Genomic DNA, 27,760 nt, shown 5'->3' on the forward strand with positions numbered 1-27,760 from the left:
AGCATCAACATGGATTCACCTGGCTCTTTCCCCACCGGCCACCCTGCGTGGGAACGTGTGGTGGCTTATTCGGAAAAGCAAACGGCTCCAGGCCCCGAGGGCCCGCCTGCCCGCGGCCCGGCCAGGCCGGCTGAGGCTCAGTCCCAGGACCGGTGCGGAGACCCCCCCGGACGCCGCTTCCTCCCTCAGCACAGACCCACCCACTGAATCCCGTTTCGGAAGGTCTCTACGTTTACTGCTGGACTCGATTACAGATTAGCAAAGAGACACATTACACACTTCTCAGAAACTGGAATTTTATAAAAAGGCATTTTTTTCTCTTATGTCCATAAAATGATATAATTCTTGCAAGTATAGAAATGTGTCATAAATTATACAGAATGTTCCTTAATTACAGCTCAATGCAACTTGGTACTGCTTCCCTCCCTAAAAAAACGAGAGAGAACCAAAAAAATAATATATATATAGCTGTATATATATATATATATATATTTATATATTTATATAATATAGACAAATCAAATATGAAAAAAAAATCATTTCCTCTTTGGTATAAAAATCAGACTCTCACCTTGAGAGACACACAAACAGACATGATGTTGGGTTTGTAAACTGTGTGGCCAAAAGGAATTTCCCTGTTGAGCTTCCCCTTGGTCCCTGCCCAGCCCACCTCCCTTGAGGCTGCCACACTGAGTGAGGCCTGAGGGCCCTTCCCAACCCCACACCAGCCCTCAGCAACCGCTCTACTACCTGGGCTGAACTGGGAGCAACCACCCCGGAAGCTCCAGGTGGGCTGCGGATGGGGGGAGGGAGGGACAGACAGGCCCAGGCCCAGCCCGGCACCGCCGCCCCCAGCCGGCTGGCCCAGCCCTCCTACTCCTCCACACCTCTTGCTGGGCCTGGAGGCGAGGGACCCCCCCATGGACAAGAAGGGAGAAGCAGAGGTCAACTTCCCCTTTCAGACCCGTCTCTGGTCCCAGGTGTAGATGCAGGAAAATGCTAGACGATGCCAGAGGAAGACAGGCAGGACTCTGCTAACGAACTCAGATCAAAATTTAAAATGACAGAAATCTTTTTCTGGACTACATCTCACATCGGCCTTAGGTCAGACATGACAGGACTGTGCACCCGGGCTCAGCCCAACACCAGCAGGACTTACGGACCAGGAACAGACACGTGTGTTGGGGGAGGAAGGAGCACGTCCCTCTCGAGGTGAGGGAAGGAGGCGGCCCCAAGTCCTCCTCCAGGCTCTGTGCACCCCTCGGGCAGACGGGTGCCTTCCTCCCTGAGCGCTGGTTCCTCCGGAACCCCCCCAGCCAGCCAGGGCACCCCTGGGGGCCGGCCTCCTGTTCCCACAACATAGAAGTCACTCAGAAACCCCCTCTCCTGCCGAATAAGAAACACAAACCCGAACTGGACACAAACACAATCAAGGAGAGACACACACAACGTGCAGGGCCCGTGGGCCGCAGCAGATCTCTGGCTTCCCGGCGTGATACATTCTTGTGTAATTCAGGAACAGAGGCTCTCGGCCCCCTCTGGGGAGTGGGAGTAAAAAAATACAGAGATTATAGTCTGCCTGCGGGATCCACGCAGGGCCAGGGCAGACCCAATCTCAACTTCTTCAGTTTTTGGTTCCACGTCGGACCCTTCCCTGGGGCACGCTCGAGGCCCTGCGTCCCCCCAACCCCGCGCCTGGCCGCAGGTGGCCGCCGCAGGCGCCCGCGGGTAGGACAGAGCCCGTGGGGAGGGTGCGGGGCGCCCCCGGAGCAGCCCTCAGCCCCTGAGGGGCTTGTGAGGCCCCGCGCTGGGGCTGCCCGCGCTGTCGCTCTTCTTGCGCCGCAGGCCCTCGAGCCAGCCGGAGCTGGAGCGCGCGCTGAAGCCGGCCAGCGCCAGGGAGCTGAGCCGCATGTTCTTGCCCGACATGATGAGCTCCCCGAAGCCTTCCTGGTGCGAGAAGGCGTAGCCCGAGCGGCGGGAGCTGGTGCGGCCCACGCGGCGCAGGCAGCGGTGCTGGGCCTTCTGCTTCTTCCTCACCAGCTGGCTGTAGCGCACCTGGGCAGGGCAGCGCAGGGAGGGGCCGCGTTGGTGACCGCCTCGGTGTCACGGGCAAGGGACCCCGCACACCAGGGACCCCGCCCCCCACGCCCCCAGCCCCCTGCGTGAGGAACCCAGAGCCTCGGGGATGGGAGGCTGCGCTGGGGGGGCGGGGTCTGTCCCAAGAAACAGCAGGGGGACGCCACAGCAGGGGGACGCCACGCCAGGCGCCACCCGCACACACGCTCCCTCCACAGGGCTCCCTGTCCCGCCCCAGTCCCCACTGCCCGCGGCTCACTGTGTCTGAGAGATCCGGCTTCAGGCTCAGCTTGAGGAATCGGAAGGCGACCACGGGCATGACACAGACAGCCGTGGTGAGCGTGATGGTCAGCCACACCGTCGGCTGCGCCAGAGTGTTCTGGGCGTTGCCTGGGGAAGCAAGCAGCCGGTGGCCCCGGGGTCACCCAGAGACAAGGGCCGGCCCCCTCTCGCTCCGGAGTCCTCACTGCTCCCAACTCTGCTGCAGGACCTTCCCCCACTGCCCTCCTCTGCTGGCGGAACCTCCAGGCAAGCCCCCTTGGGACTACCAGTCTCTCGGCCAGGCTGACTCCTCCCCTTTATGCAGACTTCTCTGTGCCAACGTCACCTTTTCCAGGCGTCTTCCCTGACTACCCTCTCCCCACCCTGCTTGATGTTCTTCCCAAGACTCATTAATTCTAAACGTTCCATCTGCTAACTTGTAAAGGGTCTCACGGAAGCACGAAGCCCTGGAGAGCGAGGACTGTCCCTGCCATCAGGGGCCGCCCCCTGCAGCGCTCGGGACCGTGACTGACGCGCCCGCAGTGCTCGGGACCGTGAGTGGCACCAAGCAGGAGCCGGCTGAACAGCGGAGGAAGAGCAGATCGGAACGGACGCACCCCTGCACCTGTCCTTCCCGTCGGGCCTCCTGAGCAGCCTCTCTCTATTTCCGCCACCCTGCCCGTCCAGACGCCGGGCATCAGTCACTGAGGTAGCTCCTCACTGGCCACCAGACTCCTCTCTCTGAAGTAACCCTTTAACGCCACTCCCCCTCTCCTTCCTCAAAAAAAGGACTCTCAGGGGAATAAATCAGGACCCGACAGCACAGTATTGGTGCCTCCAACGTCCTTCCTACCTCTCACCTGCCTCGCCTACACTTCCGGCTCCCCGGCTTGGAGTGGGCCTCACAGCAGCCTCCCCTGTGGACCTTCCCCGGCCAAGTCCCCCCGGCCAAGTCCCCCCGACAGTCATCTGCTGATCATGAGCAGGTCAGCCCTCCCTTTGAGCCTGACCCCCATGGCCTGGATACGGAGGCCCTCTGAGGCCCGGCCCGGGGCAGAGACAGCCCGATGTGCCCCCAGCAGCTTGCGAGGCACCCGGCGCGTGGGGCCAGCATTCCCAGTGTTCCCCGGTGCTTGCGAGGCACCCGCCCCGTCCGTGGGGAGCCACTGCAGGGACGCACCCACAAACCGGAACTGGTTCGGAAACATGTCGAAGAGCCCGTTGCTATGCATGGCAAAGAGGATGGCGAAATAGACGGCCAGGCTGCCCCAGATGAAGAAGTGGTTGATGGCTGTCCAGTAGCCGGTGTCCAGCCCGATCTGAGAAGGGCGGTGGTCACAGCAGGAAGAGCGACCCCCTTCCCCGGCCCACCCTGCCTACCCTAGTCCAGCCGGCCTCACACCTGCACGCTGACCACGATGACCAGGGACGTGGCCACGGTGACAGCGAAGGACTGGTAGTCGGCCAGCTGGGTGCCATCGTCCCGCGTGGCCTCGGCGAACACCCCGTACGGTATAAAGAACATGAGCACGGACGTGTAGATGCCCTGCGCGATGCAGATGAAGAACTCCCGCTTGTTGAAGAGGAGGTTCAGCTGGCCTGGCTCGTACAGCTTGGGGTACTCCATGCTCCGCTGCTCCGGGACGTCCTAGGCGGGGACCACAGGGGCCTCAGGACCCCCGAGGGCAGACCCCGTCCAGCTTCCTCCCTACCAGAGTCTCTGACAGCTAGACCCCGCCTCCACCCCACCCAGGAAAGTCCCAGGGCAGCGGCAGCCGGGCGGGAGCACAGCCGTCCCAGCGCCCCCCCCCCCGCCCCCCCTGCCCCTCACCTGGTCGAAGACCCCCATGGCTAGGACCGGGAGGGAGGTGTACACAATGTTGTAAAGCGTGATAAAATACTGATCGTAGACTGTCTGGGAAGAGAACACAGAGCAGGAGAGGGTGAGCACACGCTCTTCCCCGCAGACTGGGCGGGGAGAGATGGCTGAGCGAGGCCTCGGGTACCCTCTGGAGCCCGTCTCTACGCCCTGAACAAGTGTTCATTTGTTCTCATTTTTTTTTTTAAGTAGACGCCTCACCGGGTCTGAGGCTCGAACTCACAACCCGAGACAGAAAGTCGCAGGACTAGGAGCCCCTCGGTACGTTTCCTGAACGCATGAGCCAGACCACGCTGGGCCCCGGAGAGTGATGCCGCACAGAGGACAGCTGTGGTGAGGCCCCGGCGGCACTCACAGACAGGCCGCAGCGGCCGCGGGCACCCTACCTGGGCGGAGAAGCCGCAGAAGAAGCCAAACCAGAAGTGGACCATGGTGAAGGCGAAGTTCTTGTAGAAGAAATAGCAGAGGAACTTGCACATGCGCAGGTAGGACCAGCGGCCGTGCACCAGCAGGAGGCGCTGCAGGAACTTGAACTGGGAGAAGGAGTAGTCGGAGGCCAGCACAGCCTGGATGCCCTCCTGGCCACTGATGCCCACGCCGATGTGAGCCGCTAGGGGGACAGGAGGCGGCGAAGGGAAGCCGAGTGTCACACACGCAGAACCCCAGCAGCCTGGAGCCCCCCCCCGCCCCCGTACACCCACACCCACCCTTGATCATGCTGACGTCATTGGCTCCGTCCCCGATGGCCAGCGTCACAGCTTTCTTGTGTTTCTTAACCAACTCCACCACCTGTGCCTTCTGCAAAGGGGTCACGCGGCAGCAGATGACGGCTCTGCAGGCACAGGCCGTCTCCAGGAACTCCAGCTCCATGTCCGCCTCCAGCGCGTGGGCCTGGAACACAGAGCCTCAGAGAGCCCCCGCTCCCCTGGGCCGACCGGGAGTCACGCTGAGGCCGGGGGACTGACAGCGAGGCAGATGACCAGCCACGCGGAGAGAAGGGCTCCCTGTAGGCGCTCACCAAGCTGTGCCCATTGATGACCAGGGCGTACTCCCCGGCAACGGCCTCCAGGACAGAAGGGAGCTTGGCAGACGAACGCTTCTCCGGGCAGGTGAAGCCATTCCCCACCGCGTGGGGCGAGTCCAGCATCTTCTCCCGGGCTTTTCTGGGGAGGGGAAAGGCACCCGTGGGCTCCAGCACAGAAGCAGGGCCTGTAAGGGCAGGACACCTTCCACCTCGGCCTGCGTCTACCTGAGCTCCTCCCGCACTTCCAGGACCGTGTGGCCGGTGACGATGAACACCTCTGCCATGTCGTCCGTCAACATCTTGCAGGAATAGCCAATGTTCACGGCCGTTTCTACAACAGAGACCGAGGAGCTCGGCACGCTCTCCAGCCTGAGGTCTAGGCTCACGCAAGGGCCCGGCGGGGCTGCCCCCAGGCGCCAGGCTCTCACCTTGCTTATCCCCGGTCAGCACCCATATCTTGATGTTGGCCAACGTCAGGAGGGCGATGGTCTCCGGAACCCCCTGCTGAAGCTTGTCCTCGATGGCTGTTGCACCCAGCAGCTGAAAATACCACAAGGGCTCCGGACAGGAGAGTCCCGGCACAAGCCCCCCGGCCTCCCCGTCAGCCCACTGTACAGCCCGTACCACCATGTCGCTCTCCACCTCCTCGTACACGCTGGCCAGCCTGTCCTCCCGGCTGTCCTGGGCCAGGCTGGCCTGGAGCCGTCTCTGGGCCCAGCCCCCGTAGTACTCTTCGTCCAGGTCCTTGTACGCCAGGACCAGGGTCCGCAGCCCTTCCCCGGCATACTCCTGGGGACAGAGCCCAGAGGGTCAGCTGGCCCCTCCCCGCCCACAACGCAGGCCCCGCACCACAGGGTCTGTCCGGACACCTACATTCAGGTGGTCCGTGGTGGTGCTGAGCAGCTCCTGGGGGGAGGGGTGCAACCTGTCCAGCAGGATAGTGTCGGCCCCTTTGCAGTAGAGTCGGATCCTCCCTTCTGGATTCCGCACTACAATCGGGGCAGGGGAGACAGTCCCAGAAGGACTCAGGCAGGCCAAGACCCCCAACTGACCTCATCAGCCAGGGCCCCTTGGGCCCCCGGCACCCCTCCCCCGCCGCAGGCCCGGCGCCGTCCAGGCGCCGCCCCAGCCCGGCCCCGGCCTCACCGATGACGGACATCCGCTTGCGGATGTTGTTGAAGTCCAGGATGGCCAGCAGCTGGTAGGTGACGGCTGTGCCCATCTCGTGCACGGTGATGGTTTTGGGAGTGCGAGAGCGGAACACAAAACCGAAGTTCCTGGCCGCGGTGACCAGGGCGCCCTCGTCCGGGGACTGCGCCTTGTAGTACAGCTCACCTGGGCGGGTGGCAAGAGCTCAGGGTCTAAGTGGCCGCCCCGGCCGTGACCTGCCCAGGAAGGCCCGCCTGGCCACGCCCCAGAGCAGACCCGAGGTCCGCCGTCAGGCTGGGAGAGCGCGAGGCAGCCCCGGGCTCACCTTCGTTCTTTTCTTCAGACATGACGGTGTGACACAGAGAAAGGAGGCGGAAGAACTCGTGCGCGTGGGGGTCGCCCATCTTAACGGCCTCCAGGAGGCTGGAGTCCCAGAAGACGAACTTCTTGTCAGCCAAAGGGTTGAAGGAGAAGTCCACGGGCTCTGGCCTCTAGGGCGGGAAGAGGGCCATGGTCGAGGGCGGCCGTCAGGCTGCACCCCAGCCTGGCCATGCCCAGCCCGCTGTTTTCTGCTCTTCGCAGCCCTCTACCCCACCCGCTGCGGACCCCACGTCACCCTCCGGCTCCCGAGTCTTCCCGAACACACCCGCCTGTCCCGGCAGCCTCCACCCCGGGCCCGGACCCACCGTGACTGAGCTTACCTCTCCCAATTCGGCTTTGTGTCCCAGGACATCGAACACGTCCCCTACGCACACAAGACAGAAGATGAAGCCGCAGCAGCACTCAGCGCCGCGGATGAAGGGCACCAGCCCAGAACCCCACAGGCACCTGGAGCCCTCGTTGAGTGCCGCGGCCCCAGCACACCCCTCCCGCTCGGCCCCCAGCACCCCCCAGATGCCTTTCACCCCACAGGCCAAACACCGGGCAAACCCCACACACAACCACAGGCCCGAGTTGGTAGAGAAAGCAGTGAGCCCTGCACACCCCCTGCCCCAGGTCACCCCAGGGCCCGGCCACAAGCCCATGGCAGCAAGGCTACACTGGGGACCACAGTTGTGGTCCAGAGATGCAAGAGGGCCCAGAATGCAGCATGGGAAGGGCCGAGCCCTCCATCGCCACCCCGTATCTGCGGCCCGACCTAGGGCACAAGGCAGACGCTCCCCCCACCCCCCGCCCCACAGGTCCATGCAGGGAGGCAGCCAAGCCTGTGTCCAGACGGCGGCAGCGGCGGGGGGGGGGGGGGGGGTGGCGGCGCAGCCCTACCGTAGCTGCGGCCGCTGACGGAGCACTTGCTGAAGGCCATGACGTTCTGCGTGAGCGTGCCCGTCTTGTCGGAGAAGACGTACTCCACCTGGCCCAGCTCCTCGCTCAGGGTGGTGGTGCGAGCCTCCGCGGGCGTCCGCTTCTTCGCACAGAACATCTTCTTGTCCCAGTTGATGAAGTAGCTGTGGCCCAGGCGGATGACCTCCACGCTGCACGGGGGACAGGAGGTCAGGCTCGGGCAGGGAGCCACGGACGGGACCCACCCGCACGGGCCTCCGCGGCAGGCCCCCCCCCCCCCCCGCCTGGGGGCAGACAGGACAGACGGACGGACGGATACCTGGGCACAGAACCTGGGAGGGAAAGGCAAGGAGAGCCTGAAAGTGGAGCAGGCCACTCCCTGCGGCCGCCAGGAGCTCCCTGACCCCGACCCTGTGATGCTCTCCGGACAAGAGGGGGCAAAGGGCCTGGACGGGCGGGGCACACAGCACAGGCGGAGGAGGAAGGAACCGCAGACACGGCGCTCGGCCGGCGCTTACCTCAGGACTAATTACACAGAAACCATGCAGAGAAAACAAGAGAAAGCGTGTGAGGGAGGGATGAGCGAGACACAGCGAGGGCACAGGCCCCCACTGCCCACCGCAAGCACTGTCCTTCCGCCACCGTCTCGCGCGCGACCACTCCGGCCCGGCGACCCCCGCAGGGTGCTTTCCGCCAGGTCCGACACGGACCGTGGGCACCCCAGGCAGGGGACCGAGCCAGGGGGGGGGGGCGCCGCTGGAGCCCTGTGTGGCCTGACCGAGGACCCCAGCCAGCCAGAGGGGTCTTCTCAGCCTTCCCCCCGCGGAGCGGCTCTCACCCCCCGCACAGCCCGGAGCCCGAGCAGAGAGCGAGAGGCTTTCCTGGCAGCCACCGCGGACGCCAGAAGCCCAGGATGGGGACGGGCCAGATGTAAACAGAAAAGCGCCTGAGCAGGCCCCAGGGAGCAGAGGCGGCCAGGACGCCCCCCCCCCCCACCGTCTCATCCTCTAATGCCGCATCTCCTGTCAACGCACCGGCAACGCGAACGCACCGGCACCGCGCGGGGGAGAAGGTGGGACGGACCGTTCCCAGGTTACATGCGGAAACCGAGACTCCTGGCGGCCAGGAGCCTCCTGTCGGTGTTCTAGAAAAGCCCAAGTCTTGGCACGAGATGCCGTTGGCACTGGGACTCGGGACGACACCCGGGGCGGGTGTGTGAAGGAAACGGGCCGGGCCCTTGGGAAGAGCCCCGTGCCTCCAGACAGGCTTTTCTTGCACAGGTCTCGGGCCCTCGCCCCCAAGGGCAAGACTGTAAGCACGCGGAAGTTTCTTTCCTCCGACTATCTTCCTGCTGCTTCCCCCCCGCCCCGCGCTGTTCACACACTCCGGGCCTCAAGCGTCCCCCACGTGCCTGAGCTCCTACTTGCCCCGCTCCGCCGCCGGCCAAGGCTTCGGACCTGTTCCTGGGACTCTTTTCTAAGGACTCTCAGTGTTTACTAAGGACTGACAAAGCGTCAAGACCTTTTGTCAGGAACCAGATGAGCGGGAACCCGGTCCTGCCCTGTGCTGCTGCCAGCAGGTGACCTTTCCGAGGGTCGCACCTCCAGGCCTCTGTGCCTGTCCTCTCCGCCAGGCCCCCCTGCACCCACCAGCCCCCTCTTCAGAGAGGCCCTCCCTGACGAATGGCCCAGGGGCTGATGCTCCTCACCCCGGTGCTGTCACAGTGGGGTCGCAGGGTCTCGGCACCTCGCATCCCCTCCCAGCCTGCGGCTCCCGAGGCAGACACAGGGTTGCACCCCTGCGTCCCCTGTGCTCACACTCACTGCAGGGGGAGGGACTCCCATAGCACTCGGTCCCATTTCGTTTCAGAAGGCATTTAGATTTTTCTTTCTACGCGACTGAAGCTCCTGCAGGGCACGGGGTCTGTCCCTAACATGTCTCTGTGGCATGCATGGCCGAAGTCAGCATGCGGGCGACCCGTGCCGGCTAAATTGGACTCTTTCTGTCACGACCGTCCAAAGTGCCTGGAAACCGTGACAAAGCTTGCTTGGCACACAAAGGTAAACAGTGAACAAGATGCTCGAGGCACAAGGAGCTCCAGGTTCCTTCCCCAAGGGTCCACCTTCACCAAGAGTCTGCCGAGGGACCGCCCAAACTTCCCGGGAGACCCAGGCAGAGGGAGCACCTACCTGACGTAGAGCGATATGGGCACAACGGTGTTGAGGATGATGATGTAGGACCAGAAGGAGAGGAAGCCAGAGAAGAAGGCACTGTCCACCGCCTCGTCCCAGAGCAGGTAGGCCTGGAAGCGCGCTCCGACCTCATGCTCCCAGATGGCATTGCCGATGGCCAGGATCACCCCCATGCAGACCAGGAACCCGAAAATCTGGTGAGGAACGGGAAACAGAGGCGAGGTGGCAACTCAGGAGGCCCCCAAAATCAAGTGCATCCCTGAAGGTCACAGCCCATACCCCAAACCCTCAAAGGCTCAGGCATCTCTAAAACGGCGCCACGCTAGCCCAAGAAGCACCCAGGACTGCTGAGAGCTCGTGGTCCGCCAACTGTCACACGGTCCTGTCTCTGAGCACCTGTGTCCACTGTGTGATGCAGGCGCCCTTCCCGGATGGTCAGAGGGTGCGAGCGCTCACGGCAAATCCTCGTCTACTCGAACTAGCTTCCCCAGGTGGGAGGCAACGCCAGGCTTCTGCAATGTTCACTATCTCATACAGATCGCCGGAAACGTTTTTAACCAGGGAAACACATTTTATCTTCATAAATTAGATTATTTGAAAGCAAAAGAGTTTAAAGATTGTAAAAGATTGGGCGCCTGGCTGGCTCAGTCCGTGCAGCATCTGCCTTAGGCTCAGTCATGATCCTGAGGTCCTGGGATCGAGCCCCAGGTCGGGCTCCCCGCGGGGAGCCTGCTGCTCCCTCCACCTCCTGCTCCCACTTGTGTTCTTTTTCTCGCATGCGCTCTCTCCCTCTCAAACAAATAAAATAATGAATAAAATAAACCTCGCAGTCCCTGGAACAGAACCATAAAAAAATCCTGGCGGTTAAGAGAAAAGAGAGCACTGTCTGATTTCAGACATCTGTTTCCAAAGGTGTGCTCACCATCCACGCTCTGGAACCAAACAGGAACCACCCAGGTGCCCAAGGACCGCCGAGGGGTGATGCGAGCCCTCATGTGAGACTTAACCACTCTCTGGGGTGAGGTCTGGCAAACCCTTTAAGGCCGGAGCGGACTGGCTTTGCAGAGGCTGGTCCAACCTTTGCAAGCCGGCGTGCAGGGGGCTGGCAGCGGGCGGCGGGGCGCCAAGCAGGGGAGGAGAGCCCAACGAGGACCTCCAATCTCCGGGCCAACAAGAGGAGGATTCAGGAAAGCCCAGAAACTAAAACAGTAAGGTCTCCTTTGGGACCCTCCACTCTGAGACGTCAGGGGGAAGACCCGTTCGTTATCCAGCCACCAAATGGAAGTTTTTCGTTTAACTCCTCCATCCCTGTGAAGGGCTCCTTGTCCCCGGCAAAAGCCAACAGAAGCGGACACGCTGCGCTAAGTGGCCACCGTAACTGCAACCTCGAGAGGGGAAGACCCCTTTCCGCTCTGTGCACCCGATTCGATCCGGTCCCTACGGGTCCCGCCTGAAGGAGCCTCGAGCGGCGGGAGCAAGGGCACGGGGGGGGGGGGGGGGGCAGCAGGGGGCAGCGGGGAGGAGCCTCACCCAGAGCACCAGCGTATTCATCAGCCGGTCGATGCTAGTTCTCTTGAACTTGGTCCTGCCGCTGTTCTGCATCAGCTTCGTGTCGGGACCTAGGAGGGAAGGGAAGCCGGGGGAAGCCAAGGCAGCACCGGGCCCAACCGGCCGCCGGCCAGAGTGAGGACACCGGGAGCTGGGGAGGGGCGGGCTGGGGGCGGGGGTTCCGGCCCCTGGAGGCTCTGCCCCCCGCCCCCCGCCCAGTCCAGAGAGCTGGGGGCCAGAGAGCTGGGGGCCAGGGGCGCACACGCAGGTTCCGCCTCCCACCAGAGGCTCGGTGTTGTGCTGCCCACCCCCCACCCCGCCACTCCCACTCCACGCCAGCTCCCACCGCCCAGGCTCACCCGCGAACACCACCAGCCCGAAGCACCACTCGGTGTTGCGCAGCACGCAGCCCCGCAGCAGCATGTTCTGGTTGCTCAGCGGGAACTTGCTCTCCTTCCAGTACAGCGTCCCGCTGAACCTGTCCAGCTTGTTGTTGGGCGGCTCGCAGACCACCTCCCCTGCGCGGGCACAGAGCGGACACGCTGCTGCGGGAGGTGACCCGAGTAACTCGTGGCCAACTCATGGCCGGGAGCGCAGGGGCAGGAGCGCCCTTGGCCTGGGGACCCCACAAGGGGCCCAGCTCTACAGAAGTGACAGCATAGGTCCCCACAGGTTTACTGAAGCGGCCACTGAACAGTGAAACCCCAGAAACCAGAAGCAACTGCACGGCAGAGGGATGCCCAGTGAGGCGGCTGGGGAAGGCGGCTGGGGAAGGAGGCTGGTCTCTGGGAAGTGCCAGGCGCCCGCGTGCCTGAAGGACGCAGCAGGTAAGGAGAGGCTGCTGTGGGGACTTGGGGGCCGCAGGGCCCCACTGCTTTGTGCAAGCACAACCACTGAAGGGGCCCTGCACCTGGCCCGAGGGCGAAACCGGGGCGCAGGAGGCTCGCTTCTCACACAGATCATGGTTTGTTCCTCTAGCAAAGGAGCAAACATCATCAACCAGGGCCAAATGAGAACGGACCGAACTTCTCTCTACACACACAGCCAGGAGGGAGCCAGCGGCGGCGAACTCAGGCAGGCGGGGGCCACCCTACACGCTGACACTCCCCCACCAAGAAAGATCTGGGGAGCTGCCACCCAGTGAGCCGTGCAACTGAAACCCCAAAACCCACCCCACCTCCTCCACCCACAAGTGGCTTCTCCAAAGTCTCTCACCATCAAACTTGGCGAGCCTACTGATGTCTCCCAGCTCCGAGGTGACTGGGATCGCCTGGCGCACTTTCATGTTGGTCTCCCTGGAAGGACAGTGTCCCTAAGTTCCGGTTCCCACTCTTTCCTCCAGATTCTGCCTGGGAGCACCTGACCTCTGGGCATCACCCACCTCCACATACCCAAAACTTTTCTGATCCCGAAAAACTGTCCAAGGGGTATAGACTCCAGACCTGGGAATCTCTTCCAGAAAACAAGCTTTGTACCCTTAAGGAGGCAGGAGATGAGCGGCGCTGGGCAGCGGACCTACCCGTCGAGTTCTGCTGTCTCTATGTAACACAGGCCGTGGGGCTCACTGCTGGAGAGGAGGAGGAGATCCGCCTAGAGAGAAAATCCAGTGAGAAGCCCAAAGGCCCAACCCTCCACTTGCGATGCACTCTTTGCTGATCCCTGAGCATTCTTGGTTTGCTTAGTCCCAAGCCTGACGGCTAGGAAGACGCCAGCCCCACGCGTATTAATATGACACAGAAGCTCCCCACTCAGGGAGCTCAGGTGGCACTGTCCGTTAAACGTCTGACGCTTCATGATCCCAGGGTCCTGGGATCGAGCCCCGCATCGGGCTCTCTGCTCAGCGGGGAGCCTGCTTCCCTCCTCTCTCTCTCTGCCTGCCTCTCTGCCTGCTTGTGATCCCTGTCAAATAAATGAATAAAATCTTAAAAAAAAAAAAAAAGCATCCAACCCTTGATTTCTGCTCAGATCATGATCTCAGGGTTGTGAGCTTGAGCCACATGGTGGGATCTGCACTGGGTGTGGGCCCCGCTGAGGATTCTCCCTCTGCCCCTCCTCCCACCATTCACACAGGCACGCACACATGCACTCTCCCTCAAAAAGTAAATAAATAGGGCGCCTGGGTGGCTCAGTGGGTTAAGCCGCTGCCTTCGGCTCAGATCATGATCTCAGGGTCCTGGGATCGAGTCCCGCATCCAGCTCTCTGCTCGGCAATGAGCCTGCTTCCCTCTCTCTCTCTCTGCCTGCCTCTCTGTCTACTGTGATCTCTCTCTGTCAAATAAATAAATAAAATCTTAAAAAAAAAAAAAAGTAAATAAATAAAACATATGGGAAAAAAACAGCTCCACTCAAGAAAGTTCAATCCATGCGGGATTATGAGGCTGCCGGAAATCAGGAAAGACTCATTTCTTTCCGCCAATGAAAACGGAAATGACATGCAGCCCTAGAGGGCCACCTTGTCCCTTACCGCCACAAACTGATTATTTTCCAGCTTGATGATATCACCAACACAGACGTTCATCCATGGCTCTTGCTGGAGGCTGAGGCAATGAGAGGTCAGGAGAGGCTGTCAGTAGCAAGAGAAGTTCCTGGGGACCCCCTCCTCCTGAAGGCCCTCGGCCTCCACCGAGCACTCACCTCCCACGGATCAGCACTTGGGACTGCCGGTTATTCACCTGGTTATCACTCTTGTGGCGGAACTGCAAAGAACTAGACATCAGACGCCTTCCCCACTCCCAGGGACTGAGACGGTCAGTGGGATGCTAAGCGTCCGGGGTCCCGCCTTGAGTGCACCTGTCCACAGATGTATGCTCTCCTGGGCTCCAACCCCTGCCCCTGGCCAAGATGCTGCAGGTCTAGGGGCCAGGTGGGGGATGGCAGCAACCTGCTCTCCCCCGTGGGCAGAGGAGAGCAAGCTGGGAGTGGGGGTGAGGAAGAGGGGCAGGAAGGGGAGAATGGAAGCCGCTCACATAGTCATCCGTGGCGTCTTTAACAGCCGTGATGGCGAGGACGAGAACCAAAGGCACGATGGTGGTGAACCAGGACAGGGAGGACACCTGCGGGATCAACTGCAGGGGAAAGAGGGCGTGGCTCGGAGGCCCCGCCCATCCCCTCCCCCCACCCCACCTCCCTCTCCCTGGATTTGCCTTCAGGAGTCACCAAGGGTCTACCTGCAGAATGAGAAGGAACAGGAAGTAGGTATTGGCAACTTCCTGGAACTGCTCGAAGAGGTTGACAGGCAGGAAGGTGAGGATATTGTACTTGGAGGTCTTGATGCAGTTACTCTGCGGCAGGCAGGGCGAGATCAACACGCAGCCTCGACCCCCCACCCAGAGCCAGGCAGTGCTGCCCCCTCCAGCCTCCCTCCCCAAACCTCTGCCCCCAAAAGCCAGCAAGCACAGGCCTGGGAGGGGAAGGGCAGCAAGAAGGGAGCCTTCTGGGGCCCACCGTCCTGCAGTACCACCGGGTGAAGGTCAGCCTAGCCTCCAAGGGCAAGTGGCCCGGGGGCTGCTTCTGTCCCCTAACCCCCACCTCCAGGGGACCACGTCCCCCCCCACACTCAGGAGGAGGGAGCAGGCCAGCCAGAGGCACTCACCGCATACTGGAATTTCTCGTTGTATTCCCGGTCGTTGGCTCGAGCCCGCCTTTCTTCTTCTGCAACAGAAAGAGGATGATGCCGCTGTCAGAAGGGGCCCAGGGGGGCCCAACGCCCTGTCAGGGCTACCCATTTTGTGGGTCTTCCACTGAGGGCTCTTGGCTCCTTCCACAGGACAGTTTTAAGGAGCTGGTGCCCCACCTGAGGTGGGGCTCGCTCTTCCCTCCGGTCCCTCTCACCACTAGCCTGGCCTTTTGGCTCCGCAGGCATTCATTCACAGGACAAGACCAGCAATGTCAAGGTCTTCTGCTAAGGGCACTCAGTTCCCCTCCCCCATCCCTTTAATTAACACCTTAGCTTCAGGGATCCCCAGAGCAGCAGCTGCAGACAAAGAGGAACCCAAGCAGGCCTAGCCACTGCCCTCCTCCCAACCTGGGGGTGGGGTGGGTGGCAAGCCAGGGGGTCACCCTGCTCCTGCACAAGTGCTCTGCCGCAGCCTCCCAGCCCCACAGCCCCACGTGCAGCACCCCTCCGCTTGTCACATGTCACCCGCAGAGCCTTCTGACTGGCCCACAATGACATCACCTTATTTCAAAGCTCATCTTCCAGTGGGGGGGGTGGTCAGGGATATGGGTCACGCAGAACAAGACGGCGATGAAGGAGGCAGGACCGGGATGTACTTTAAAGGGCTGTAACCCTTCCTGTGCCATCTGCGCATCTCGCCCTTAACACACCTGCCACCCACAGAGTGGCACCTATCCTGAACACTCGCTCATCTGGGGCTGCAGGTACCAAGTTCATGTCCCAAAACGGGGGACTGTCCTGTAAAGGGATCTCCAGACCACCTCTGGGGGTCACAAGGACCACAGGCTGAAAAGGGGGGGGGGGGGTCCCTGGCGCAGCAGGGAGCACAATGCATTCAACCAGCGCAGGAGCCAAATGCGGCATTACAGACCCCCTCACCCCTCCAGACCCCTGCAGAGCACAGCGCAGGAACAAAACCTCGGCACGGGGCTCCCTCCGCCTACTCGGAGGGCTCCTTCCCTCCCAGAAACTTCCCCAGCGGGGACCCCTCGCTCTGAGCCCCCTGCGTTGTCTCCAGAGACCGTGCAAGCGAGAGGCAGGGCCCTGACCGTTCTGGGGCCGGATCTCTGGAAAGGAGAGGACCAGGGACAGCTGGGGACAGCCCAATGGGAGGGTGGGAGGGAAAAGCACGGACCCGGGAGAGCTGCTAGGGGCTGCCTCCCGTTACCTGTCCCCCAAGAGGGCTTCTTTCTGCTCCAGGAGGGGGGCGCCCCGGCCCGGGCCCACTTCTCGGGCATCTCCTTGGGGACCGTCATGATCCCGGTTTGAGCGGGGGAGGGCGGGCTGTCTGTCGGTCTGTCCTCGTTCTCAGCGGCGCGGATGCGGCGGCCCCCCGGGCAGGCGCAAAAGCCGCGGCCGCTGAGAGGGGAGCCCCGGCCGCCGGGCGCGCGCCCCACCTGCAGCCCCGGCCATCCCCGCGGCCGCCGCCCCCAGGCCGGCCGCCCGCGCGCCCAGTGGCCCGAGCGCGGCGCGCGCCCCGGCTCCGCCCCCCGCCCGCAGGGCAGCGCCTGCCAGCGCCGCGTAGGCGAAGACCGCGGAGCCCCGCCCCCGGGGGGGGCGGCCAGTGTTGTCCCGGCAACCGCTTACATCCCGCCCCCGCCGGCAGGAAAACCGTGGGGGGGGGCGGGGGGAGACTACAGAGAAGGTGGAATCGCAGCGTCCCGGGCCGGAGACTAAGCGCTCGGGTGCCCCGAGAAGTGAGGGGCAGGTACTCAGCACCCCGGGGACGAGAGGCCCGCTCAGGCATCCGGGAGACGACTTGGCCTCCTAGGCTCCCCCCCAGGATGGGCTCCTCCAGACTCAGTGCCAGTCGTCCCTCCTCCCTCTGCTCCCTGAGCCATAGTAACACCCAATCTTGATGATCCCAGGGATACCAATCCCCCTGCCGCCCCCGTCTTACCTGGGGGGCGCTTTTTTGCACACAGTGCCATCTCACCCAGCCAGGTCCCAGCAATCCCATGGGAGACCCTGCAGGAAGGTGACATACTCATGAGGTCAGAAAGCCAAGGGCAACCCTTCATTCCCCTCTTCGGACCCCTCCTGGAGGTCTTCTTCCCCAGGTCTGGCCCTCCCCACGGTGTCCCCCTCCAGCCCCCGCGCATGCCTCAGCCTTCGATAGATGGGGGGGGGGGGGGTATGTGTGTGCACGTGTGTGAGGACTGGCAGTTTACAGAAGCTGAGACCCACGGGGGAAAAAAGGGGACAGACAGAAGTGGCCAGACAGGAGGGGAACAGCTCTCAGGGAACCCATCCCCGGGCCCATGAATGCCCCCATGTGCCCTCGGGGTGGTGATGAGTGGTCCCTGTGTTTACTGGAAAGCAGTTTCCACCAAAGGGTGGGGTTGAAGGACCTGTGCCAGGAAACACCTGGCAGAACCTCAGGAAACCAAGTGGGCAGGCTCCACCCTTCCCAAAATGCTTATAAGGCCCCCATCCCCCCACTGCTGGGCCTTCCATCCTCACCTCCGGGAGCTCACACTAAAGGCATGGTCTGCATTTCCTGAACACAGTCCCCAAACCACTTCCTCTCAGTCTGGGTCAGCTGAGGGGCCTTGCCCAGCGGTGCTGGGGAGTAGCCTTGCTCCCCCACCCCCCGCAAGCCCAGACTGCTGCGGATGGCAAGAGGTGCAGGCTCTGGGAGCATCGGTCCAACGGGCCTTTGCTCTCCTTCCCCTTTTCTGTGTCCCTTTCACCCGAAAAGGTAAAAGGCCTGGCCTCCAAAACAGGATCACAGAGCCTCATCCCTCTTGCCAGCCGGGTCCCAAGTCCTCCTGTCGTCCCCTTTCTCTGTCTGGGTGGAAAGCCTTCCCCTCATCGGTGCCCCTGACTCGGGCCTCCTAGACACAGCCTGCCAGCCTGATGCCAAAAAAGATACCGACTGCCTGTCTGCCCAACCTCTGTAATTACAGGCTCTGGTCACAGCCCGTCAGTCACCCACACCCGTCATCCCTTCACTAACTCACACTCCCTTTCTGAGCCCCAGATCAGGCACAAAGCCACAAGGCCTTTTCCTCTCGACCCTCCCCAACACCAATCGCCACGGGTGCCTGGCTAAGGGGGAAAAATCTCATCCACAGTTTTGGAGATGCCAAGCCCTCCTCCAGGGGCTCTGGCCAGGGTCTCCACCCAGTCCTGAGTATGAGTCATGGAGGGAGGGGTGTGGAGGGAGAGGCTACGGAGAGGATGGAAGGGTGGGCACGGCAGGGTGGGGGTGGGGGGAGCCCTCACGGTGGGCATCCCAAGCTCCATGCCAGCCCCACCCCCCTAAAGGGAGGCAATCAAGATACACCAGCCTGAAGATCTGGGTTTGAGTCCCATGAGAGAGTCAATGAGGCAACCACACACACCTTTGGGAGTCAGGAGTCTGGACAGGGAGCAGGAAAGTTGTTTCACCTCTCTAAGACCCTGGGGAGAATGAGAGCTGACTTGGGCCCGACCTCATCCCCTCTGGGGGGCTCTGACAGGGAGGGGACAAGAGTGGCAGAGGGAAACGGGACGCCTCTCACTTCTCCCCAGTCTCACACAGCCTGGGTTTTTTGAACCATCAGGCACACCAGCCACGTCGCCCTGCCCATCACCCTGCCCCAGCCCCCTCTGCAGCCACATTTGGGATAAAAATAGCCAGCTCTGGGAAGAAGGCGACGCTTCATGGAGGAAAAGGGCTCCTCCTCTCGGCCTGGCCCCTGCTCCCTTCTAGCCCAAGCCCGGGAAGACGAACCCCTTCTCTCAGAGGAGGCTGGCAGGGATGTGTGTGGGCCGGTCAGGGGAACAGAAGGAAATGGAATCCTAGCCCCCCCAGCTCACTTGCCACCAGCACTCCTGGCCACCTTACATCGCCAAGGACAGACGCCAGGGCTCGGTCCCCAGCTGCGAAACCCCAGAGCTACTGCCGCTCCTTGCGCCCCTGCTTTGGCTCACGCACCGACCTCCACCTTGAGAAAAAGCCTCCCAGCCCGCACTCCCTTCTCCAGGCGCCCAGACCCTCGGCCCAGGGACACTGCCCTCACCCCACAACTCTCGGGGCGGCTGTCCCCTGCTCGCTGCCCCACAGGCTGCTCCTCGCCCCCGACTTGGGCAGCCCCTCCTCCCGCGGTGCGGGCGGCCTCGGGACCCCCATCCTCAGGCACTCGCACCGTCGTCCCTGCGAGCACGCGCGCCCGCCCCGCCTCACCTCAGCGCGCCGCGCCCGGCGCCCGCCCCGGCCTCCCCGTCCTGCCCATGTCGGGGGCTGCGGCGGGGGGCGCTCGGCTCGGCTCCCCGCGGGCTCCCGCCCCCAGCTGCAGCCCCGCTCCCCCGGGGCTCGGCCCGCTACTTTGTGTCAGTTTCGGCCGCGGCGGGGCGGAAGTGACGGAGGAGGCGGCAGAGGCGGGGGGCGGGAGGGGGTTTTGGGGAAGGGGAGGGAGGGGGAGGGGAGGCGGGACCCGCCATCTTTGTGCGGGGCGGGGCGGGGGCGGGGTCTTTACCCGCCCGAGGCCGTGTCCCCCCCACCCCCACTGCACATCCATCCCACGGCCAAAACGCCAACCAGCCAGCACAGCAGCGAGCCGGGGCGTTTTTTGTTCTTTCAAGTTTATTTATTTCAGTCCTGTCCGCGCGCAACAGGGGCTCGAACCCACGACCCCGAGATCGCGTCGCAAGTTCCTCTGACAGAGCCAGCCCGGCGCCCCTAAGGCAGGGCCGGCGCGTTTCTTCGCTGGAAAGGAGCCCGGCAGCGCGGCCCCTGGAGGGGCGTGAGCGCGAGCATCCCCCTCCCGCTCACCCCGCTCCCCGCGGCCTCGGAGTCGGGGCCTCGCCCCGCGGCTCACCGCACCCCTTTCCGGGACGGACGGCTGGAGCGTCTGGGCACTGGGCCGTGCCTCAGTTTCCCCCTTTGCGCTCCCGGCCGCCAGGCAGTCCCGGCTCGCCCCCTCGCCATCCAGAGAGCCGCCCCGCGAGGGCAGGGCGGCCGCACCGAGGCCCGGGGCTGGGAGCCCTGCAGGGGGACCGCGCTCTGCAGCAAGGGCCCCTCGCTGCGGCCGCCCCCGGCCCCCCGCGCCTCTCCGGAGCGCGCCCTCTGGCGGCTGCTTTGAGGCGCTGCGTCCGCAGCAGCCGTGGGGTCCAAAGACCAGCTCGGGGAGCGGAGCCGCGGGCGGAGCGGAGGAGGGCGGAGGGGCCGCGGGGAGGAGGGCGGAGCGCAGGAGAACCGGAGGGGCTGGCCCCGGGTCGCCCCGCGCAGGCATCCTCTCCGGCTTAGGAGGAAAGGGTGCCTCGATAGCGGACCGCGAAGCCGGCGCATTCGTCAGAGGAAGAATGTCCTGTCCCCGGCGCCGGACCTCTGGCCCCCCGCAGCGTCCACGCGGGCGGTGAGCGCTGTCCTGTGGGAATCACAGCGGCGGCCGCCGAGCTGGGGCAGATGTCTCCAAGCCTGAGGCTTTCCGTCGCGCGAGCTCTAGATCCTGAGCTGGCTCTGACTCCTCGGGGTGGTGGAGGGCCACCAGCAGCTGGTACGTGGCTGTGCCAAGCGTAGCCCCCACCAGAGGGGCCACCACAGGCACCCACCACCAGCCATTCCCGGCACTACAAGAGAGGGCCAGAAGGAGGACCTCAGGGCTGACTCTCCTCGCCTCCCCGCGGAGGACCGGCCATCGCAAGGGCGCCCTGGAAGCAGTTCCTGGGGAGAGGGACGCCAGAGGAGTGTGGCTCTGCAAGGAGCACAGCGCTTGGAGGGGAGCCCCCAGGAGAGCCTTGGTCCAGCCTCTTGCCTTAAAGGATGATCTGAATAGAGCCGTGTTGCTGAGGAGGTCCCTAATGCCCAGGAGGTAATGACCCACCCAAGAGCATCGTCCCTACAGTTTCTAGGGGGATGGGTGGCAGGACAGGAGAAGGGTAAGAGGGAGAGGGAGAGCCACGGTGTCGATGAGGGACACTGTCCTAAGAGGCTGGGAGAACTACGCAAAGAGAGAGCTGGGGACTCTGGAAGGAGAGGGGAGGGACTGCCCGGCGGGGGGGGGGGGGGGGCGTGGTCTCCCACCTGAAGACCTCAGGACCCCAGCCAGCCACATAGGTGAAAAGCCGTGGGCCCAGGTCGCGGGCAGGGTTGAGTGGGAACCCACAGTTGACACCCAGGGATAGCCCGATGGCTAGGATCAGCAGCCCCACAGCCACAGGCTCCAGACCCGCAGGCACTCCCTTGTTCCGTGTGTCCGTGATGGCCAAGATCCCCACAATAAGGATTCCTGTGCCCAGAACCTTAGAGGTGACAGAAGCAGAGGAGCCCCCATAAGCTGCCAGACAGTCCCTCTGCCCTTTCTCACGCAAGGGTCCTAGGCCACCAACCCTTGTCGTCTGACTTTGTCCAACATGGGCAACTGGCGTGGGGGTGGCTCAGAGAGAAACCCAACCCCACAGCTCGGGGAGTTTCAGGGGACGAGGGCAAAGAGCCGGGCTCTCCCGGGGTCTCTCCCTCACACTGACCTGATCCAGGAAGCCATTGTTCAGGGACAGATAAGGGGCAGGGTAGGTGGCAAAGATGGAGGCCGTCTCCTTGGGGCCAGTCACTGTCAGGTTCCCACCTGTATAATTCTGGAGGGCATCTGCAGGGGAGGGGGACACCCCAGATTCCCATCTTTGTTCACGGAAAACCATGGCAAGGCTCTCCCAGCTACACCCCAATGTGCCCAACCGCGTTACCATAGTAGACCGCGTAGGTGGCTCCGGAGGCGCAGAAGGCCGAGAGAAGCTGCACCAGGCAGTAAATGGGAAGCTTGGCCCAGGGCAGACGTCCCAGGAGGCACATGGCCAGGGAGAAGGCCGGATTCAGGTGGGCCCCTTCAAGGATCCAGAAAAGGAAACCAACATCCATGAAGTGTCCCAACAGGCATGCGCCAGGTGACGCTGCTGCTCCTCACAGCTTTTCCATTTAATTTTACTTATCTTTGCCCCCAATGTGGGGCTCGAACTCACAGCCCTGAGATCAAGAGTGGCACACTCTTCTGGCTGAGCCAGCCGGCACCGCTGCTGCTCACAACTCTGAAGGCAGATGTTACCGTTCCCGTCGTGTGTCGGGAAGCTGAGGCTCAGGGAGGTCATGCAACTTGTCCCAGTCACAGAGTAAAGCCCAGGGTCTGCCTGCTCTTTCTACAACACTGTTCGTGTTCTAGGCTCCGGCCGGGCACACTGGCATAGCACGTGTCTAAAGGAGGAGCAGGTGAGGTGCTGCGCAAAGATGACCCCAGGGGCTTCAGGAGGGGGACCCAAAGAGACGACACCCACCCCGATGCCTCGCCACAGATCTCTTGTCTAGGTGAGTGGAAGAGAGACACACGGAGGGGAGGGGCTGGACCAGGCCAAAGCCCTATCTCTATCCGGGGCACTAGCCGAGCTCAAGGAGGCAATGTCCATGAATCACCAAAGGATCGGCCTTGTCACCATCACCATAGACCCACACTCCCGTGCACGGTCCACGTCTCTGATGCCCAGACCCCGCCCTTCTCACCTGAAACGTTACCGCTCACGTAGATGGCTACCGTCACGGCCAGGGAGCCGGCCAGAAACATGGTGAAGAAGTTGCCTTTGCTCTCTCCGCTGGTGACGGCCTGGGCCACAGCCCCCTGGGTGAGGAGCTGGTGGGGAGAGGGGGGATGAGGAGCCGGAGCTGGGAACAGGGGGGCCGGCAGCGGGGACCAAGGCTGGGGGACGGGCGCAGGGACAGAGGCCGGGACCGCCAGGCACCAGCCGAGGGAGCTGAGCGCACAGGCTGGGGAGGGCGAGGAGCAGACGGAGGGCCCTAAGAGGAGCCACGGAGGACGACTGAAGGCGGGGAAGGAGACTGAGAGATGGGCAGGGCCGGGACTAAGTTAGGGAGCAGGACAGGAAGGGCAGGGACACGGACGGGGAATGACGGGTGGCTGGGAGACGCAAGACACCTGCAAGAAGAAACAGAGACCCGGGAGGCGCGAAGAGCCTTTGCCCCCGCCCGCACCCCCCGCTCCCCGTCCCAGCTCACCATGAGCACAAACACACCCAGAAACTCCGCCAGGCACTGTCGGCCCAGCTGGCTGCGGAGCTGGAGCCAGCCTTTGACTCGGGCCAGGGGCCAGCCGTAGGCCATGGTGAAGACAGCCGTGTCCACCTGCCGCCCTCCGTCTGCACAGGCACGCCAACTACTGACAGGGAAGTGATAAGGAAATGACTTTAAAACCAATTGGCTCAGCTCCTGCACTACAGTATCTGTATCTTACACGTGTACGGGCTGGGGAGGTAGAGATAGTGGGAGAAGGTCGAAGGGCAGGCCAGGTCCCGTGCATGACCAGAGCCTGGAGTTTGCCCAGGCTCTGTCCCCTTTGTCACCCCCACTCCTTCCAGGAGTGACCTCTTCCTATGCTGCCGGGTGGAGGGAGTGGCGCGTGTCGGTGCTCTTGGCCACAAGCACCTCAAGAGGCAGCACTACCGTTCCCACTCTGCTTGTGAGGGTCTCCAGAGCCTCGGGACTCCCCAAGGCCACATGGCCGTCTAAGGGCTCAGTCTTCCTCCCCATCTCCTGCTGCATGATGGCTGTCTCCTGCGGAATGTGAAGCACCTCCCCCACCTGATGTGGGAAACAGAGGCAGAAGAAAATCATTAAAATTCTTCACCTACTGACAAGCCCTTGAAACAGAGTGGCTCTCCCCTGGGGACTCAACTGCCCTCACCTTGAGGTTTTGCTAAGGACAATCCTAGCCTGACTGACCCCCTACCCCGACAGGTCCAACCAGGATCCTGTAAGTCTACTTCAACAATTCCTTTAGGAAACTTTATCTCCAAACCTCCAAAATAGTGTCAACAATCATTCCCAAGCATATGACCCACTGATATACATCTAAAGGGTCTCACGAGAAGATTTTTATTACTGGTAACAATAGCTAGCCCCTCAAGGTCCTGGAGACCTCACTTCCAAGTTCCTTAGAGACTTACATCACCCATAATCCCCTTTGTCCTCACCCACCGCCGAGTCCACCCCGACTCTGCCTTTAAAAACTCTGACTGTAGGGACGCCTGGGTGGCTCAGTTGGTTGGACGACTGCCTTCGGCTCAGGTCATGATCCTGGATTCCTGGGATCGAGTCCCGCATCAGGCTCCCAGCTCCATGGGGAGTCTGCTTCTCTCTCTGACCTTCTCCTCCTCGCTCATGCTCTCTCTCACTGTCTCTCTCTCAAATAAATAAATAAAATATTAAAAAAAAAAAAAAAAAAACTCTGACTGTAATCTGGTTCGGGGTCCAAGTCCCTGCTCCGCTATGTCGGGTACACTTGGGCCCAAGCTTAAGCTTGTTAAATAAACCCTCGTGTGATTGCGTCAGTGTTGGCTCCTTGGTGGTCTCTTGGACGTGAAAACTCGGGTACAACACCACCCATTTGGACACTTCAAATAAATCTCACTCGTTGCACGTTTGCCCTGCCCTCATGCAGAGTCTCCCCTCGGTGAGAAAGTGCTCAAGCTTTGTGTCCCCTGCCTTGGCTCCGGACAGAGTGGACAGTGCGCTTCCCGCCACGCTGAGCACCACCTCCCCTGCTCCGGATGCCTGCCCCCCCCCACACTCCACTTTGGGGCCAATGCACCCATCGCCAGGCTGGGACTCTCAGATGCTGAGAGCACACAGCTCCTTCCTGCATGGGAATACCTCTCGCGGCCGGGACAGCCTCATCCAAGGGGACATGCCCTCTTACACGGCCCATGTCAACGACTGGTCGGTGCAGGGATGCAAAGATCTGGTCTCTTTGCCTTGAAGTAGAACAAGCACAAGGGCCACTCCAGCTTCCAAGTCCCCACAGATCAGCTGAGGCTCCTGTAACTTCCTTGTGTCAATCTCCCTTTTTGCCTGATCCTCTTTCCTCACCTTCTCACATGTGTGTCCCCTGAGACCATTACCCCCCCAGTAAACTTTGCTCATGTCTCTTCTCATCTTAGTCTTTTCCCAGGGAACCCAAGACAGTGGTTCCATGAACTCTAGAATGGAATTTGGGTGATCACTTATGGGCTGGTTGACAAGAACCCTGTCATAGGCTGAAGATGGACAGTCTGTAGCTTGAAGCAATGCAGTGGTTAAAATCGCCAGCAGTCGTCCGTTGGGAGCTGTCACTGGTTGAAGGACCGGCATCTATGTAGGACCTCCGGCACGGGAGAGGCTGAGGGAAGCGGTCCTAGGTTCCGCAGAACGGATCACTAAGCCGTGGCTCAGTACGAAAGCCAGTGGTCTCCCGTACAGCATCTAAGCCTAGCCTCTTGCGTCCAGCGGCATCAGCTCCAGCGTGAATGGGAGGGGTTGCTGAGCTTTAGAGAAGGTGGAATTCTCAGCCCCAGTCGGTTTCCTATGTCAAGGTTAGGGTCCTAGAAGAAAAAGGGTAGGACTCTGACACTTGAGATAGGGACATCTGGGTAGATGCAAATGAGAATCTTGAATCCCCAGATTCCTCTGAACCCTCTCTCAAATCATCTGGATTTTCCTTTTTCTCTAGTGTTCTGAAGTAGAGGTTTTGTTTGTTTGATCCTTGCTGTTTATCATGTGGTGGGTCTTTCAGATTAGAAGTAAATATTTCTCACTTCTGGGATATTTTCTTGGTTTATTTCCTTGATGGTTTATACAATTCCAGTTTTCCTTTTTTATTTTTTTCTTTAAAAAAATTTTTTTTAAAGATGTTATTTATTTATTTGTCAGAGAGAGAGAGAGAAAGAGAGAGAGTGAGCACAGGCAGACAGAGAGGCAGAGGGAGAAGCAGGCTCCCGGCGGAGCAAGGAGCCCGATGCGGGACTCAATCCCAGGACTCTGGGATCATGACCTGAGCCGAAGGCAGCCGCTTAACCGAGCCACCCAGGCGCCCCCCCAAAAATTCTTTTTTAAGTTGGGAGTATCATTGATAAGTAATGTCAGTTTCAGGGTACTTTTTTCCTGTTTTCTGTCTCTGTTACTTGGTCTTTCCAGAGACCGACTTTGTCATCAAAATCTTTGGAGTTTTTCATTTTTGCCGTCACATTTAACTCCTCAAAGTTTGTTCTTATTTTACTTATTTCTCCTTTGTAGGAATATCTTCTGGCTTTCTGGATATATCATACTTCTTTTTTTTTTTTTTTTAAGATTTTATTTATTTATTTGACAGACATAGACCACAAGTAGACAGAAGAGGCAGGCAGAGAGAGAGGAAGGGAAGCAGGCTCTCCACTATGCAAAGAGCCCGATGCGGGGCTCGATCCCAGGATCCTGAGATCATGACCTGAGCCGAAGGCAGAGGTTTAACCCACTGAGCCACCCAGGCGCCCCATGGATATATCATACTTCTAAGGACATTAAATGTGCCCTTCCTAAGTTTTCATCTTTCTGCAGGTCTGTTTCTCCCAAGTTTCTTCTCTTGTCTGTATGTCCAGCCTTAAGGCTCTGGGGTATCCACACATGTCTGGCAATCTCCAGCTCCATGTGTTTATGGTGAGACGCTGAAAAGCGGACTTGAAAAATTGATTACAAGGGTGCCTGGGTGGCTCAGTTGGTTGAGCATTTCATTCGTGGCTTTGGCTCAGGTCATGATCCAGAGTCATGAGATCGAGTCCCGCAGCAGGCTCCACACTCAGTGGGCAGTCCGCTTGAGAGTCTCTCCCTCCCTCTGCCCCCTCCCCTGCTCATATGTGTGCTCTCTCTCAAATAAATAAATAAAATTTAAAAATCAATTGTATTTTTTTTTTTAAAGATTTATTTATTTATTTATTTATTTGACAGAGAGATCACAAGTAGAGAGGCAGGCAGAGAGAGAGAGAAGCAGGCTCCCTGCTGAGCAGAGAGCCCGACATGGGACTTGATCCCAGGACCCCAAGATCATGACCCAAGCCGAAGGCAGCGGCTTCACCCACTGAGCCACCCAGGTCCCTCCCGAAGCTGTGCGCTCAGTGAAGAGGACGACCTTCCCCGATAGAGGAGAGGACCGTTCTTCGGTCAAGGGTATATGAGTAGCTGCGCTCCCCTGCTAGAACCTCCAAACAAGCTCTCAATTGTATTTTTTTTTAACTTAAGATTTTATTTATTTCTTTGACAGAGACACAGCAAGAGGAGGAACACAAGCAGAGGGAGAAGCAGGGAACTCGATGCGGGACTCAATCCCAGGACCCCGAGACCATGACCTGAGCTGAAGGCAGACACTTAACAACTGAGCCACCCAGGCGCCCCAGCTGCATTCTCACATACTACAAGTTGGGGAAAAATGGGAGGACATGTTCTACTAAATACAGCCCTGCAATTTTAAAATGTGAGTAGGCACAGAGGTAGACAAATTAGCAGAAAAGACAGAAAGACCCAGCAAAGGGATCCATGTGTATTTGTATGTATGTGTGTGTGTATAAAATATATTCATAGTGTTTGTACATACATATTTATACACACGTGTTTATTTTCCCAAATAGAAAAAAACGAAGTTAATCCCCTGGTTCATATCAAATAGAAGAGAAAATCCTGGTAGATTTAAAAACTTAAATGTAAAAGCTTAACTAATGAAACCTTAGAAGAATAAATAAAGGAGAACATCCTTTTCACCTTGGGTTGGGGAAATTCCTAAAAGATACAGAGGGCACTGGGGTACCTGGGTGGCTCAGTGGGTTAAGCCTCTGCCTTCGGTTCGGGTCATGATCTCGGGGTCCTGGGATCGAGCCCCACCTCCGGTTCTCTGCTCAGCAGGGAG

At 60.7% G+C, this 27,760-nt stretch overlaps 2 protein-coding genes across 9 annotated transcripts; both read right to left on the bottom strand.

Moving 5' to 3' along the window:
* Nucleotides 1-279: 279 nt before the first annotated feature.
* Nucleotides 280-19,435, bottom strand: ATP8B2 (ATPase phospholipid transporting 8B2). 6 transcript variants are annotated; one of them, XM_059145453.1, is made up of 28 exons: nucleotides 19,258-19,435; nucleotides 16,987-17,054; nucleotides 15,003-15,061; nucleotides 14,578-14,691; nucleotides 14,377-14,475; nucleotides 14,045-14,106; nucleotides 13,875-13,947; nucleotides 12,930-13,000; nucleotides 12,626-12,705; nucleotides 11,770-11,928; nucleotides 11,393-11,481; nucleotides 9,860-10,056; nucleotides 7,653-7,861; nucleotides 7,091-7,134; nucleotides 6,715-6,880; nucleotides 6,387-6,575; nucleotides 6,114-6,229; nucleotides 5,865-6,029; nucleotides 5,669-5,780; nucleotides 5,466-5,571; nucleotides 5,235-5,379; nucleotides 4,924-5,107; nucleotides 4,603-4,826; nucleotides 4,169-4,252; nucleotides 3,740-3,985; nucleotides 3,518-3,656; nucleotides 2,336-2,466; nucleotides 280-2,055 (listed from the first exon to the last, which is right to left on the bottom strand). In XM_059145453.1, the coding sequence occupies exons 2-28, from the start codon at nucleotides 17,015-17,017 to the stop codon at nucleotides 1,777-1,779; spliced, it is 3,573 nt and encodes a 1,190-aa protein (XP_059001436.1). In that variant the 5' UTR covers nucleotides 17,018-17,054; nucleotides 19,258-19,435; the 3' UTR covers nucleotides 280-1,776. The 6 variants fall into 6 exon arrangements, with proteins under 6 accessions (XP_059001436.1, XP_059001434.1, XP_059001437.1 ...); XM_059145451.1 differs by having other exon boundaries at nucleotides 16,255-17,054; XM_059145454.1 differs by lacking the exons at nucleotides 14,045-14,106; nucleotides 14,377-14,475; nucleotides 14,578-14,691; ... (1 more) ...; nucleotides 16,987-17,054; nucleotides 19,258-19,435 and having other exon boundaries at nucleotides 12,930-12,974; nucleotides 13,875-13,922.
* A 203-nt stretch (nucleotides 19,436-19,638) lies between these two features.
* Nucleotides 19,639-25,452, bottom strand: AQP10 (aquaporin 10). Of its 3 annotated transcripts, none has more exons than XM_059146300.1 (7): nucleotides 24,770-25,452; nucleotides 23,071-23,230; nucleotides 22,561-22,687; nucleotides 21,756-21,893; nucleotides 21,540-21,658; nucleotides 21,097-21,314; nucleotides 19,639-20,642 (listed from the first exon to the last, which is right to left on the bottom strand). In XM_059146300.1, the coding sequence occupies exons 1-7, from the start codon at nucleotides 25,198-25,200 to the stop codon at nucleotides 20,450-20,452; spliced, it is 1,386 nt and encodes a 461-aa protein (XP_059002283.1). In that variant the 5' UTR covers nucleotides 25,201-25,452; the 3' UTR covers nucleotides 19,639-20,449. The 3 variants fall into 3 exon arrangements, with proteins under 3 accessions (XP_059002283.1, XP_059002284.1, XP_059002285.1); XM_059146301.1 differs by having other exon boundaries at nucleotides 24,940-25,447; XM_059146302.1 differs by having other exon boundaries at nucleotides 23,071-23,652; nucleotides 24,770-25,445.
* Nucleotides 25,453-27,760: the final 2,308 nt, after the last annotated feature.

Source organism: Mustela lutreola, chromosome 14 (genome assembly GCF_030435805.1).
Source record: "Mustela lutreola isolate mMusLut2 chromosome 14, mMusLut2.pri, whole genome shotgun sequence".
NCBI lineage: Eukaryota > Metazoa > Chordata > Mammalia > Carnivora > Mustelidae > Mustela > Mustela lutreola.